This window comes from Narcine bancroftii, chromosome 7 (assembly GCF_036971445.1).
Source record: "Narcine bancroftii isolate sNarBan1 chromosome 7, sNarBan1.hap1, whole genome shotgun sequence".
NCBI lineage: Eukaryota > Metazoa > Chordata > Chondrichthyes > Torpediniformes > Narcinidae > Narcine > Narcine bancroftii.
In genome coordinates, this window is record NC_091475.1 from 200,916,701 (window position 1) to 200,931,049 (window position 14,349).

The window sequence follows — 14,349 nt, forward strand, 5'->3', positions numbered from 1 at the left end:
TGAAAAAGATTTTCTTCTTAAAACTCTATAAGCACATTCCAGTATTAAACCTTCAGGGAATTTATCCTGTCCTAACACTCGTGGAATCCATTCAGTAAAAAATTTTCTTGGATCTGGTCCTTCTATGCCTTCTGGCAAACCAACAATTTTCACGTTGTTCCGTCTAGATTGATTCTCCAAATAATCAACCTTTTTTGCTAAATTTTTATTTTGGATCTGCAATGTTTCAATTATTCTATTTTCATCTTGCAGTTGATCCTGTGCATCGACTAAACCTTGATCACACATTTCAAATCTTTCAATGGTCTCAAGCTTAAAAGCTCCATTAATGGCTTCCGCCATCGCATTAATCTTGGAAATAAACAGGTTCACAAAATTAGCTAAGTGACTCGATACAGAATATATCTTATCTTCAAGATCCTTAACAGATATTTCAACAGAAGTAGATTCAGGCATAATGGGGTCTTGCTGTTCCTTAAAGATCACAGGATCTTCTGTCCCTTCTCTTAATTTAGTATCTTTTCTAGCAGTTTGACTTTGTATAAAAATCCCTCTCAAAGTCCCCCCAGCAATGCCAGGAGACTGAAGATCAGGGTTATCTTTAAGCCAAATCTCTTTAATCATCTTCACTGAATCGATGTCTGGAAAAACCGTTGTAATTGAAGATGCATTTTGCAGCGCCACCACTGTAGCAGTCGAATGACAACTCTTTAACTCTCCAGCTGGTGGCGCCCCAGCTGATTCAACTGTCAAAGTCTCAGTAACAGCACTCACAGTGGCCATTGTGTGAAATACTGGCACCCGTCCAGCTCTTTGGTCTGAAAGCTGTTGAATGCGACCTTCAGAGAGCCTCACCGGCTTAAAACGAAGCTTCAATGCCGAACTCTGCACGTCCTCCTCTGGATCCATTCTACGTTGAGACCTGGCTTCTTGTAAACAAGTAGGCTCAGATAATTTCGGAAAATGTAGTTTTTTAACAGTCTGTTGATGTTTTCTTTTACCTTTTTTTTGCATATAAACCATTAGGTATTAATCCAGCACCTCTTATTATTTATAAACTTTTAAAAGAACTTTAACGGGCACTTAAAGACAAAACAATAAATCAGAGTCAGGAGAGGTCTGGAAGGCACGTCTGTTCCCTACGCCATCTTGCCACGCCCCCCCAGCACCATTCTTCTAAGTTGTTATTGGTATTAGACCAGCTTCAATTAGTCTTAAATAACATTGCCGTTTTTTTAAAAATAATTCTTTCATCTGTGTGATTCATTTTTACAAGTTAGAACCAGGAAACACCGCAGAAGTGGAACACCATTTCTTCATTGTTACTTTTTAATGTCCAACAACTTGTGAAATTGCTGCATGATTGAAGCTCTCTGGAAGGCAGGTTTCAAATTACTGCAGATCACTTTCAGTTCAAGCTCTTTAACCCCTTCTTCCTTTCTCATACGCAGTCTTTCTACTGTCAATAAAAGTGCAAGGCAAACTTTCAAGTTTGTTTCTTTCCAAAATGAGCAACAATTCTACATTAGAAACCTTCTTCTTTATCATAACTAGTGAGACACAGGTCTGGTCACTGTGGCTGCTAGGATACATATAGGGGTGGTCTTGCCCACAAGGAATCTTTTGATTCCTCATTCCCATCATTCTGCAAGAATAGGGTCACCCTGCCTGACGTCAGGTCCCCGGGGTTTTATTCTTTCACCTTCTGTTCACCATTCAGCACCTGAGAGAAAATGTTACCATTTTAATCATAATTATCATATCTTTAATCTGAAATGCTAAATCAGTTTCACATTCTGTAGTTGGTGCTGGTCTGCTCCTTTTTTATTGCACATCTTACGTGGAGAAGAGTTCAATTTCAGCTTTAAATAAATATACGGAGCGGCCAATCATGATTGACTTCACTTTGATGACCAAGCAATATTCCAGACATGTAATTGAGATCCCCAACGTTTCCTCCCTCGTGGCTCCCATTATCTCTGCAGCTCCAATGCTTTTCTGCACATTAGTTGAGGTTAGATATTTTGAAAGGACAAACCAAGAAAGGACATACACGGTAAATGGTTAGGCACTAAGGAGTGAGACATACATGAAATACAATAGAGAAATCCTACCATGGACTTCCACCACCTAAAATGACAGAAGGAGAAGACAACAAAAAGAACTGACTCAGTAAAATTTCTTGTTTATTTTTATTAAAGTGACAACTTTGTTTAACGGGTTTAATGTATCTTATAGATTGAACTGCAAATAAATGGGGAAGGGGGTAAGGGAGGGAGGGAAGGGAGGGGGGGAAAAGGGGGAGAAAACGACACTGTATATATTTAAGATGAAAAATGTCTGTATGTATCTTGGTCAATATGGTTTATAGCGTGAAAAATAAAAAAAATTAAAAAAAAGGAGTGAGGTAGAACAGAGGGATCTAGGAATGCAGATAAAAAATTCCCTGAAAGTGGCATCACAGGTAACTAGGATTGTAAAGAGAATTTTTAGAATATTGGCCTTCTTAAATCAAAGTATTGGGTATCAGAGTTGGGATGCTATGGTAAAGTTATGTAAGACATTGGTGAGGCTAATTTGGAGTATTGTGGGTAGTTCTGGTCACCTAACTACAGGAAATATATTAATAAGATGGAAAGAATGCAAAGATTTACTATGATGTTGTCTGTACTTCAGGAACTGAGTTACAGGGAAAGGTTAAACAGGTTTGGACTTTATTCTCTGATGTGTAGAAGAATGAGGGGAGATTTGATGGAGGTATTTAAAATTAAGAGGGGTATAGACCGAGTAAATGTAGAGAGCCTTTTTACACTAAGGGTAGGTGAGACACAAACCAGAGGACATGGGTTAAGGATGAAAGGGGAAAGGTATAGGGGCAACATTAGGAGGAACCTTGTCATGTAGAGAATGGATCAAGCTGCCAGCTGAGGTGGTGAATGCCATTCAATTTTAACATTTAAGAATAATTTGGACAGAACATGGATGAGAGTGGTATGGAGGGCTATGGATTGGTGCAGGTCAGTGAGACTTGACATAAAAATAGTTTTACACAGACTAGATGGGCCAAAGGACCTGTTTCTATACTGGAATGTTCTATAGTTATGAAAAATGATTCAGAACCGAAAGGTTGACTGGTCATTTCTACCCATGGATGCTGTCTCACCCATTGAGTACCTACAGCAAATCTCTAGCTGCCTAGGATTTCAGCCCAGGGGACCCCAAACTCCAGCAGAAATAGATATTCACCAAGACAAATCGTTACTTAAACAAACGTTGCTTTTAATTATCTTTAAACATGAAAACAGAATTAAACTTTAACTTATTACTATTAACTTACTTTACCTAACTTAACCCCCTTCTATTTCTAAGTGCATGTATATGTAATGTGTGTGTAAGTTCAGAAAAGTTCTTTGGTTCACAGTCCAATCTCACTTCTCATTCCTCCAAGTTCACTGGTTGCAGGCAAATCTTATACTGTGCACAGAATTTAACATTTATAAAGTTCATCAGGCTTTGGTGCTCGAAAGGTAAATGGTTACTGCTCAGGAAGGTTCTTGTTGGTTTTCAGAGAGAGATGTGTTGTTCCAGGACATCCAGAACTGAGGTACTTCCATCAGTCACCTCAGTGTCTTGCTGACGAAACCTGCCCCCTCAAGGGTTCTGCAGATGATAACCTCTTTCTTTCAGGTCACCATAGAGTTCCTTTTTGTTTCACTTATTCCAAGTGAAACATTAGACAGCTAGTCCTCTCCACTTGCATGAACCACAAGAGCGTCAACCAGGCTGTCTTCCAAAAGCTTGCCAGCTTGTCCTGTTTCAGTTCCAGCAACTTCTGCTGCCTGACACTGTCAGAGTCTCTGCTCTCTCTCTCCCTCTCACATTGAGACTGAGAGAAAGCCTGTTTGACTCTCTCTGCTTGCCACACCGCATGACTCTCTGCAAGTATCCTGCAGAAAATAGGAGTCAACATTCTTTTTCATCTGTTGCTTTTGGGTAAACAAGAATCCATATAGTGACATCTGTTGTGCACTCTTCAAAGCTCTTGCAAAAAGGTGTGAGAAGCCACTTTGTCTCCAGCATTTCAAATAAGATCTGTTTTAAAGTGTTTGTATGTGATCTACCCTAAGAAACCTTTCCCAATCTCCCTGAAACATTTCTATATTCTCAGTCACACTGGTAACAGATTTGCATTTTGTGATTTACAGAACGAGAACAGAAGACTTACACGTCTTTCAAAATCTTGATTATCACTTCGGTTACTACAATTGTGATAGTTTTGTTGTCGATGTTCATCTACCGAAGGTAAGTTTCTTGCTAATTTCTGTATGCTACGCTTGTGGGTAGGAGGCTATTGAAATGATAGTGGTATATAGGGACGAACCCTGAGATTTGATGCAGGATCGGAGAGAGGCGTTGAACATGCCAAGATTCCTCTAAGGATGCATTGTTGATGGCAAACTGGTGGCACTGATGGAGCTAATGTAATGTCAGTGCTGCCACTGGGATGGACCTGGGAAAAGTGGTGAGCAAAGTCACAGAGCTCTCCCACAGATCAAACCATCCAGTCTGACTGCTGTCAGCTCCCACAGGCTTTAAACAGCCCTTTAAAGGAGCCGACAGTTGTTTACTTTCAAATCCCGCGACCGTAGGGTCTAGGCCCAAGATGGCCTGTTACAATGCTGTATTTCGAAATTTAGAAGAAAATCAAATTACAGCGATGGATGTGATATGTAGGAATATGAAACGTATCTCTGTTGTAGGAATAGGTGTGCCCCAGCCCAGAGGTGAACAGGGCAAAAGTTTACAGAAGCTGTGACTGTAAATCATTTGAACAATGAAAATGAATTTATGGATTGATGGAAATGGTAATTTTATTAAATCACTGGATGTGGATCCTTTTATTCTTCCAGGTACAAGTTACGTGAATACCTTTGTCAACCAATCCCTGATCCCAAACAGAAATTCACTGGTCTGTTTGAGAATTATAATGGAGAATTTCAGGTAATGGCGGTAAAACGCTTGTTTGTTCATTCAGCTGGGATACTCATACAACCTGCAAAAAAAAATTGTTTTTTAATAAGATAAACTCGAACAGTGAATTTTATTTCAAGTGTTATGCAAAATAAATGTGAAAATTCATGTTTCATAACATTTATAAATAAGGGTAGTGTAACAGCAGTATCCTTTGAAGATTTGACACCATGTGATTAACATTTTCTTTATACTACTAGACCTCAACTATAGGATTACAATGTGAAACATTTCTTTAAAGGGTACGGAGATGACATATGGTTTGGCCATTTATTTCAAGATTTAGAACATATCGCACATTACAAGCCCTTCACCCCAAAATGTTTTTCTGACCTATTAAACCTTTTTTTTCATTTAAATTTCGACATCCAGCGGTAGCAGGCAATTTCGGCCCACAGGTCCATGCCGCCTAATTTACACCTCATTAACCTACATCCACGTTTTTGAAAGGTGGGAGGAAACCGGAGTCCCCAGAGAAAACCTGCGCGGACACGGGGAGAATGTACTAACTCCTTACTGACAGCGCGGGATATGAACCTGGGTCTGGTTCCGATCGCTGGCGCTATAAAGAAGATGCGCAAACTGCTATGCCAACCATGCCGTCCTATGTGAAGCTACTCTGCCACAATCCTATTCTTCCCTTCCTCACTTCCGTAAACCTTTATTTTTCTTACATCCACGTGCCAATATATAAATGATTTAAATGTCCCTAATGTGCCACCACCCTTGGAATAGCATTCCAATACTCGATATATAAAACTTATCTCTGGCGTGCCCCCAAAACTTTCCTCCACTCACCTTAAACAGACATCCAATGGTATTTGCTATGTTGCTCCAGGAAATATCTAAGCCCCTCTTAATTTTATGTACCTCTATTGTGTCACTTCTCAACCAAAGAGAAAAGCTCTACCTCTGCCAATTTTGCTTTGTAAGATATGTTCTCCAATCCAGACAACATCTTGGGAAATCTTCTAAGCACGCCCTCGCCAAAGCTTCCACATACTTCCAGTAATGATGAAACCAGGATGCATGCAATACTCCAAGTAGGGTCTAAGCAGAGCTTTATAGTCTTGCAGCATTACTTCACGACTCATGAACACAAGTTCAAATTGAAGCTTAATATCATCTGACTGTACATGTACAATCAAATGACACACACACACACACACACACACACACACACACACACACACACACACACACACACACACACACATAGAGCACAAAATAATCACATGTATTATAGATTAAATATTTTGTGACCATTTGAGATAATTTACTCAGTTGCAGGATACTGATCATTAATCTCACATCCTGAGGAAGAAGCCATTTCCCAGCCTGGCAGTTCTGATTTTGATACTCCTGTACCTCCTTTTTGATGGTAGTCAGTGTGCGCTGGATGGAAAGTATCCTCAATAAACCTTTGAGCCCTATATAAACAATGCTCCCAGTAAAAATTTTGTCAATAGACGAAAGGAAGATCCCATTGATCTTCTCGGCCATTTTGATGATCCTCTGTATTGACTACTCGACTAATCCCTCTGTTAATGAAACATCTTCTTAACCACTTGGAGACTAGAGGTATATACCATTCTGGGGGCTTACATAGGATGGACTGCTAGCACCTTTTGGTTTTCCTGGGGCACCTTTAGCAAATAGCAGAGGACATGTTAGTGAAGAAAAGTTAAGGGGAAATATCAGAAGATATTTTTTTTCAGACAGAGAGTGATGAGCGCCTGGAATTCATTGCCAAGACTGCTGGTGGAGGCTGGCACAATGGGTACATTGAAAAGACTTTGACTTGGATGTAAGAAAACTAGAGGGTTATAGGTGGGTTGGGAAAATGAGATTCCTGTGGACTTGGTTTAAGAAGGTTCACAAGATCACAAGACAAAGGAACAGAAGCCAGCCATTAGGCCCATCAAGTCTGTTCCGTAAAACTACACTAGGGATATGGGGAAAAGGCCAGAAATTGGATCGTCTGATCTCTTCCATCTGTTGCTTTTCAAAACAACCATCTGTCGGTGAAGTCTCTTGGGCACTCCCCAAAGCTTTTGCAAAGGACCCCAGGAGCCGCCCTGTCTGGCTCCAGTATTTTAAATGAGATCTGTTGGTGTGTGACCAACACTAAAACACCTGCCCCAATTTATTTCCCCAAAACATATACAACACAACATAATCAGTCACATTATGAGCCAAAAACAGGTAGGAGTCTGAATATAAAGGTGGGGGAGAGGAGAGGAGAGGAGGGAGGAAAGGGCACAGGCAGGAGCACAGGCTAACAGGCAGAAGGGTCTCTTAACTGTTAGCCTGTCTTTCTTCTCCTGCTCCTTCCTCCCTCCTCTCCTCTCCTCCTTTCTTCTCCCAACTCTTTATTCAGGCACCTTCCTGCTGTTTGTTCATTCCTTCCAGCAATGCTCTGCCACCCCAACGTTTGCAGACTTCTCTATTTAAATCTATAGCAAGTACATCCCTTTTCAGTTTGATGTCATCACCTCATGGCAGCATAGAACAGTCCAGGCCTTTCAGCCCATGATGCTGTGTCAACCAGGTGCGATTGGTAGTGAAGAAAGCGAATGCTATGTTGGGATTCATTTCAAGAGGAATAGTGTACAAGAGTAAAGAGGTGTTGATGAGGCTCTATGGGGCACTGGTGAGACCTCATGTGGAGTACTGTGTGCAGTTTTGGGCCCCTTATCTTAGAAAGGATGTGATGTTGTTGGAGAGGGTGCAGAGGAGGTTTCTCTAGGACGATTCCCGAAATGCAAGGGCTGACGTACGAGGAGCATTTGGCAGCTCTTGGTTTGTATTCATTGGAGTATAGGAGAAAGAGAGGAGATCTCATAGAGGTATTTCATATTTTGAAAGGTTTAGATTGGGTGGATGCGGGTAAAATGTTTCCCTTGGTGGGTGAATTGAGGAAAGGGGTCATTGTCTAAAAATTAGAGGTTATCCATATAAAACAGAGATTAGGAAGAACTTCCTTAGCCAGAGGGTCATGGATCTGTGAAACTCGCTGCCACATACAGCAGTGGAGGCCAGATCACTGGGAGTATTTAAACAAGAAATAGACAAGTATCTCATTAGTGAGGCCACCAAGGGATATGGGGAAAAGGCCGGAAATTGGATTCAGCTTCCTGTTCTAAGAGGGTTATGTGGTTTTGCAAGCAGAGAGAGTCAAACAGGCTTTTTCCTCAGAGAGAGAGATAGAGAGAGAGAGATCAGTTCTGCAGTTTTACAGTCAGCGGCAACTGGGACTGGAACAGGACAAACTAGCCAGCTTGTGGAAAAACCCTATTTGAAGACCGGTTGTGAGTGCTTACTTCAGCCTGGTCAAAGCCCTTGTGGTTCATGTAAGAGGAGAGGACTGGCTGCCTAATGTTTCATTTGAAATAAGGGAAACAAAAAGGAACTCTGTGGTGACCTGAAAGAAAGAGGTTATCACCTGGAGAACCCTGAAGGGGCAAGTTTCTTCGGCAAAACACTGACGTGGCTGATTAAAAGGGATCAGTTTGTGTCCAATCTCTCTCTGAAACTGACAAGAACTTTCCTGAGTGGTAACCATTTACCTTTCAAGCACCAAAGCCTGGTAAACATTATAAATGTTAAATTATGTGCACAGTATGAGAATTGCCTGCAACCAGTGAACTTGGAGGAGTGAGAAGTGAGATTGGACTGCGAATCAAAAATCTTTTCTAAACTTGCACACACATTACATAATCATGCACTTAGAAGGGGGTTATGTTGGGTTAGTTAAGTTAATAGTGATAAGTTAAAGTCCGATTCTGTTTTTATGTTTAAAGATAATTAAAATCAACTATTGTTTAAGTAACCATATCTATTGCTGCTGGGTTTTGTGGTCTTCTGGGCTCGTAACAATACCTTGAAGAAGGGCTCAAGTCCTAAACATGGGTTACCCTTTACTTCCTTTGGATGCTGTGCGACCTGCTGATTTTCTCCTGCAATTTTGTGCATCGCACTACGTGTAAAAGATGGAGTGCAACAAAGATTTATCAGCCTGGTTCCTGGGTTAATGGGTTTGCTAACCTATGCCTGCAATCTCTTGATGCATTTCAGCCATTGATACAGTCCACATAAGGTGTACATTAATGACCACCTCAATCCCAGATAGGGAGAATACTGCACAGACAAGGATATATTTCCTACTAATTTTAGCATTTTGCAAGCTGCACCTTTCCCCACAGCAGCATGAAGGGTCTTGACTCGAAACATTGTATGAGCTGCTATGATTCTCCAGTGTTGGGCTTCACAATACTCCAAACCTGGTCTCTTTGACACCTTATGCAACATAATGTGTCTGCTCTGTATTCAGTCTCCTGACCAATGAAGGAAAGCATGTTAAATGCCTTCGTCACCCTTCCGCCTGCCTGTGTGACAGAATAATCTACAGGGAAATGTGGAAAGATTGAAATGGAGGGGGTGGGGAGAATTGTATTCCTCTCATACCTTGCATCGACCATGGGCCAAATGTCCTCCTTTAATTACATCTGTCCTTTTCAAATATGCTATTTTAATAACTTCACTTTATATCTGATAGAGAGGAAAGTAGAACTGCGTGCATAAAAACTCAGTTTTACTGTATTATTATCTCCTCCATGTTGAGTGGATACCTTTATATGTTGATGACAGCGTTTTTGCCTTAGACACTGTATAATTGTCAATTCCTTTTATTTTATTCAGATGTGGATGAACACCCATCATCCAGATACTAAGGAATTCAAAAAATGTCACACTGTTATTGTTGAAGAAGCTAACTCCGATTGGTGAAGGAGTATATGCATCTTTATTTTAACAAGTGCATCATTCCTCAAGATTTCAAAGTGTTTGTACCCACACCTCAGGTAGAAGCCCCGAAAGGAACTTGGGCAATAACCAGTCTCTTCAACATGGATATTAATCGCTTTGTTATATTTTCCATTCATCACCAGTCTGGGGATTAGTTTCTGACCTGCCTGAGAACCTGGATCAATAAATCTCCATTGCTTGCCTGCAGTCAACAAGGAGCTAAATCGAGGCCAAATTTGGAAATTATAGGGGGTTTCTGGACGGACAATAATCTCCTGTTCATTGAGAGCTCCATTCTGGTTTTTATGTTTTGCTGTTTTGCACTGAGGTAACACGAGAACAATAGAAGCAACTCTAAATCATTGTTTTTTTGAGTCCATTGGCCTGTGCTATCAATTGTTTAAATGGCAGTCGCGCACTTGCATCTTGCAGTCAAGCAAGTCCAACGCCTGGGGAATCCATCAGGAATCCAGAGCATTATTTCACTCATACCTAATATGTAATTCCTCCTCCAACCCTTCCATTCTTATCCCACTTCCATCTTCCCCTCATCCCCTTGGCAGATCCTGCCTCCATGGGCCAGCCACGAAAACTGAACTTTGACAGGGCTAACCCTGATCTCCAGTAGGCAAATGCGAAATAACGCGCCTCGACGGCCTACTGCTGCCTGTGGAATCGCCTCTTTTACTATTCCCAGAGGGATGGTGAAACTTATCCCTTAAAGATAGGATATTTCAACTTGAGGGTTAAACAAGGAAATCTGCGAATGCTGAGTTCGAGTGCAATGCACAAACGTGTTGGAGAATCCCAGCAGGTTCCCAGCACCCATAGGAAGTTGAAGGGCACCAACGATTCAGGATTGAATCAGTTACCCTTTACTTCCAACGGACACTGTGTAACCTGCTGAGTTTCTGCAGCACTTTCATGTGGTGCATTTCAACGTGAGAGCTTTAGTTTTGATGACACTTTCCCCTTCACCTATTGATGTCAGTATGGCATATCAAATATCTAGGTACTGACGTTGATACATCACTGTCAGGCTTGCTTGCATGCGGCCACAGCAGTTGTTGCAGAAGAAAATAATTACAAAGAACTGTTTGCTTTTATGAGGATGTGGTAACTCAGCTGCTCAGATGCACAATGCAGGCCTTCCTTATTTGTTGGAACCTGTATTGCACTATGTGTCAGCTGGTCTCCAAAGTCTTGTACATGATACGGAAGGGTTCGAAGCACCCAGTTTCAGAGGAAAAAGGTAGTAACTTTAAGCTTTATGGGGCAATATAATTGGAATTTTATCTGTTTAATATCAGGACCCACAGAAATTTCCTCTCTCAGCTTGAAGGAACAGAACAGAACTCAGGGGAAGAAAAAGGAAATCACCTGGTGTCTGGGCAATATTTATACTATTCCTCAATTTTGGATTGCTTGAGGGATTTTGTTGTTTCTTTCATTTTACCAGCTGGTTGAGCATAAAACAACAGGATGGCACAGCAGACAGCTGCTCCCTCGTAGTTCCAGATAGCGGTGTTTAGTTCACATCTCAAATACATGTGAGTTTAGCAGATTAACTGACCACTGTAGATTGCTTCGAGCATGTAGGTAAGAGGTAGAATTCTGTGCAGAGAATATAATGGTATTAGTGTACAGTAGGTGTAAATCGAGCAAGGACTTCATCTACAGACTTTAACCAAGCCAACCTCAAGATGTCCTCCCTAAATTCCACTAGCCCCACCAGATGTCCCACCATCTTTGACCCTTGCTACACAACAACTAAGAGGGTCCACCATTCTATTATCCCACTTCTGTACTTGGGCAAGTCAGATCATCGGGATGTACTGATGCAAGCGGAAGCTGCGGAAGGAGGGCCTGTTGGTGAAAGTTAATCAGCGATGGCGAAAGGATACAGGGGACATCCCAAGACCCCACTTTGAGTCGGTAGACTAGTCCGTATTCAAGGATTTGGCCAACGATCTCGATGAGTTCCCCACTAACTTCATTGGTAAGTGTAGGAGCAAGAAGATCATCTCCCAACTTGAATGCATGGATGAACTGGTAAGTCAGTTCACTGCAGAAGGCTGGGTTAGAAGTGTTCCCATCAGGGATTCCAACCCTCTACGTGAAGCACAATCTCCCCCAATCAGGGAAGACAAGAGGCAGCATCACAGCAAGCTCAAGCCCCAAGAGAACATCATGAACACACAGCGGCGAAGCGGGACATGTCTACTATTAGAGAACACAAAGCATAGTCGGGCAGCATTGCAGCACTCCCGATGAACTGCGCCCATGGCCACTGCTGCTGTGGTCACCTCAGACTTCCAGAGAGTAAAAGTGATGGGCACAGAAAGAGTTTCGGGACATGATTGGAGAGGGACGAATAGTCCTGATTTGGAGGAAGAAGCCTGCAGGTGGCTTCATAAAGCTAAGGGAACAATAGTTCCCCTTCATTGGTGGAAAATGGTGGAACCTTCCCACAAGAAAGGTTCATCAAGAAATTAATGCACAACCAAAACCGTTGTGAATCATACCTTCCATGTCTGCTTGCTTTACCAATTAAATTACAAATCAGGACAGCAAGTTGCCCGATACCTCACCTTTGACCTTACTAAAAAGGAGTATCCCCACCAGTTCTGGCAACAGGCAGCATCAAACTCAGGTATTCTGTACAATATTGTACACATATTGTAGAAGGAGCTTCATGAAATAGATTTAAGACACAGTTAGATTATTGCACAGTAGATGAATTAAGGGTTATGGAGAAAAGGCAGGTAAAAGGTTCAAAGTTCAGATATATTGTCATATACTTTTTCCTGTCGGCAAGGCAGAATTTCCACTCATTGCTAGTAGGGTATGTTAGAATAGTTATGCCAGATCGTGATGCAACTGGTCAGCCCACTTTCCACCACACATCTGGATAAATTTGCTGGGGGTTCCAATGTCAAACCAAATCTCCACAAACTCCTGCGCCCATAGCCAGATCAGCTCTGGTTTTGTTGAACGATGGAGCAGGCTCGATTGGGCCAGCGGGCTAAATTTTGCTCCTATTGCTTATATGCTGATGTTAAATTTACAATTTATGGCAAAGAAATGATGCTGGTGAAGGGACAACCAACAATAAAACAAAAATGGCACTGTATCCATCAAGTAAAATAATAATAACACTGAATTTATTATCATCTACATTGTACAATGTGCATGTGCACCAAAATTATTATTCACTGCAGCTGGACAAAAAAAACTAAAAATAAAAATAATATACTTACAAATTAAAAAGAGTGAATCAATACAAAATTAGGTAGATACTAAATAGTTATTCCTGTGCAAAAAAGTGAGTTTGCAATTGTGCAGACTGTGATTAGTGTAACAAGGAGAGATTCTGGTAACTCTTGGAAAGAAACTGTTCCTGAACCTACAGATTCTGCTTGTCACGTTTTTGCGCCTTCTGTAAAGGTAAAAAGTGAGAAGAGGCTGTGACCAGGATGATGGTGTTGGTTGCCTTCTTGAGCCAGCACCTCACATGGATGTCTGCAGGGGATGGGAGGTTAGAGTCAGTGATGGACCTGGCTATGTTTGATACCTTCTGGAGATTTCTTCATTGCCGGTGTTACAGGTGGATTGTGGAGGAACACGTGGCCTCCCTGTCAGTCTGGAATATTGCGGATGGTCACATGTCCTTGCAGCCTGAAACTTATTCGGAAGTCGCATCACCTGCCAATCAAGGATGGACTCCGACCACCCGTTAGTGCACATCTTGCTATTGGCTCATTTAAATTACTCAGGGTCATCAATGGCTTGACATCCAGCTCAGAACTGTATAAAACATATTTCTTTCTCTCTGCCTCGTCGTCCAAGCCTTGGACATCACTCCATGCCAGGTCACTATTGCTGGAAGAGTCACAGCTGAGCCATACTACTTTGATAGATCAATGCTTGCAGAGAGCTGCACCCCTTTGGTACAGGGATCCGGGAGTGTGTTTGAAAGTCACTGTCTGTAGAGTGTGTATATACGCTTGAGCGTGGCCACTGGTATTCCAGTTCAACCCGGGTTTGATATGAATATCTATATAGTTGTTAAGTTGTAGAGTAATTAACATTCTCCTCTGTTTGTTTCCTGTGTGTTCAATAAAGTTATCTGTAATTGTAACACTTGTTTCCAGACTCATCCCTCTGTGAACCCACCGAACCTGATATTCTTCCAAACACAACACCAGGGCATTTGAATTCCCAAACCAGGCTGTGATGCAGCCAGCCAGTATACTTTACACAGAACACCCGTGTAAGTTTGAAGCAGTGTTTATCAACAAGCTGAATCGCTTCAGACTCCTTGGAAAGTAGAGGGATTGGTGTGCCTTCTTCACAGTTTTTCCCAGAGTGCTGCCTCCAGGGGAGATGTGAGAGTAGGAGAATAGCCCAAGGAAGCCCAAGACATTTGTACCGTTTCCCTTTACCCTGATGCTGTTCGACCTGTTGCATTTGCTGCTCTATTTCAGGCAACATGAATCAACATTTGATACT

General features: G+C 41.7%; 1 protein-coding gene across 2 annotated transcripts in view; it reads left to right on the forward strand.

Moving 5' to 3' along the window:
• Positions 1–13,978, forward strand: part of LOC138739607 (interleukin-5 receptor subunit alpha-like) — a 54,678-nt gene extending 40,700 nt beyond the window's left edge. For both annotated transcript variants that reach the window (XM_069891977.1, XM_069891978.1), the window contains 3 exons: positions 4,206–4,302; positions 4,911–5,001; positions 9,733–13,978. In XM_069891977.1, the coding sequence (XP_069748078.1) occupies positions 4,206–4,302; positions 4,911–5,001; positions 9,733–9,819 (275 nt within the window). In that variant the 3' untranslated portion in view covers positions 9,820–13,978. The remainder of the gene's footprint in view (positions 1–4,205; positions 4,303–4,910; positions 5,002–9,732) is intronic.
• The last annotated feature ends 371 nt before the right edge of the window (positions 13,979–14,349 follow it).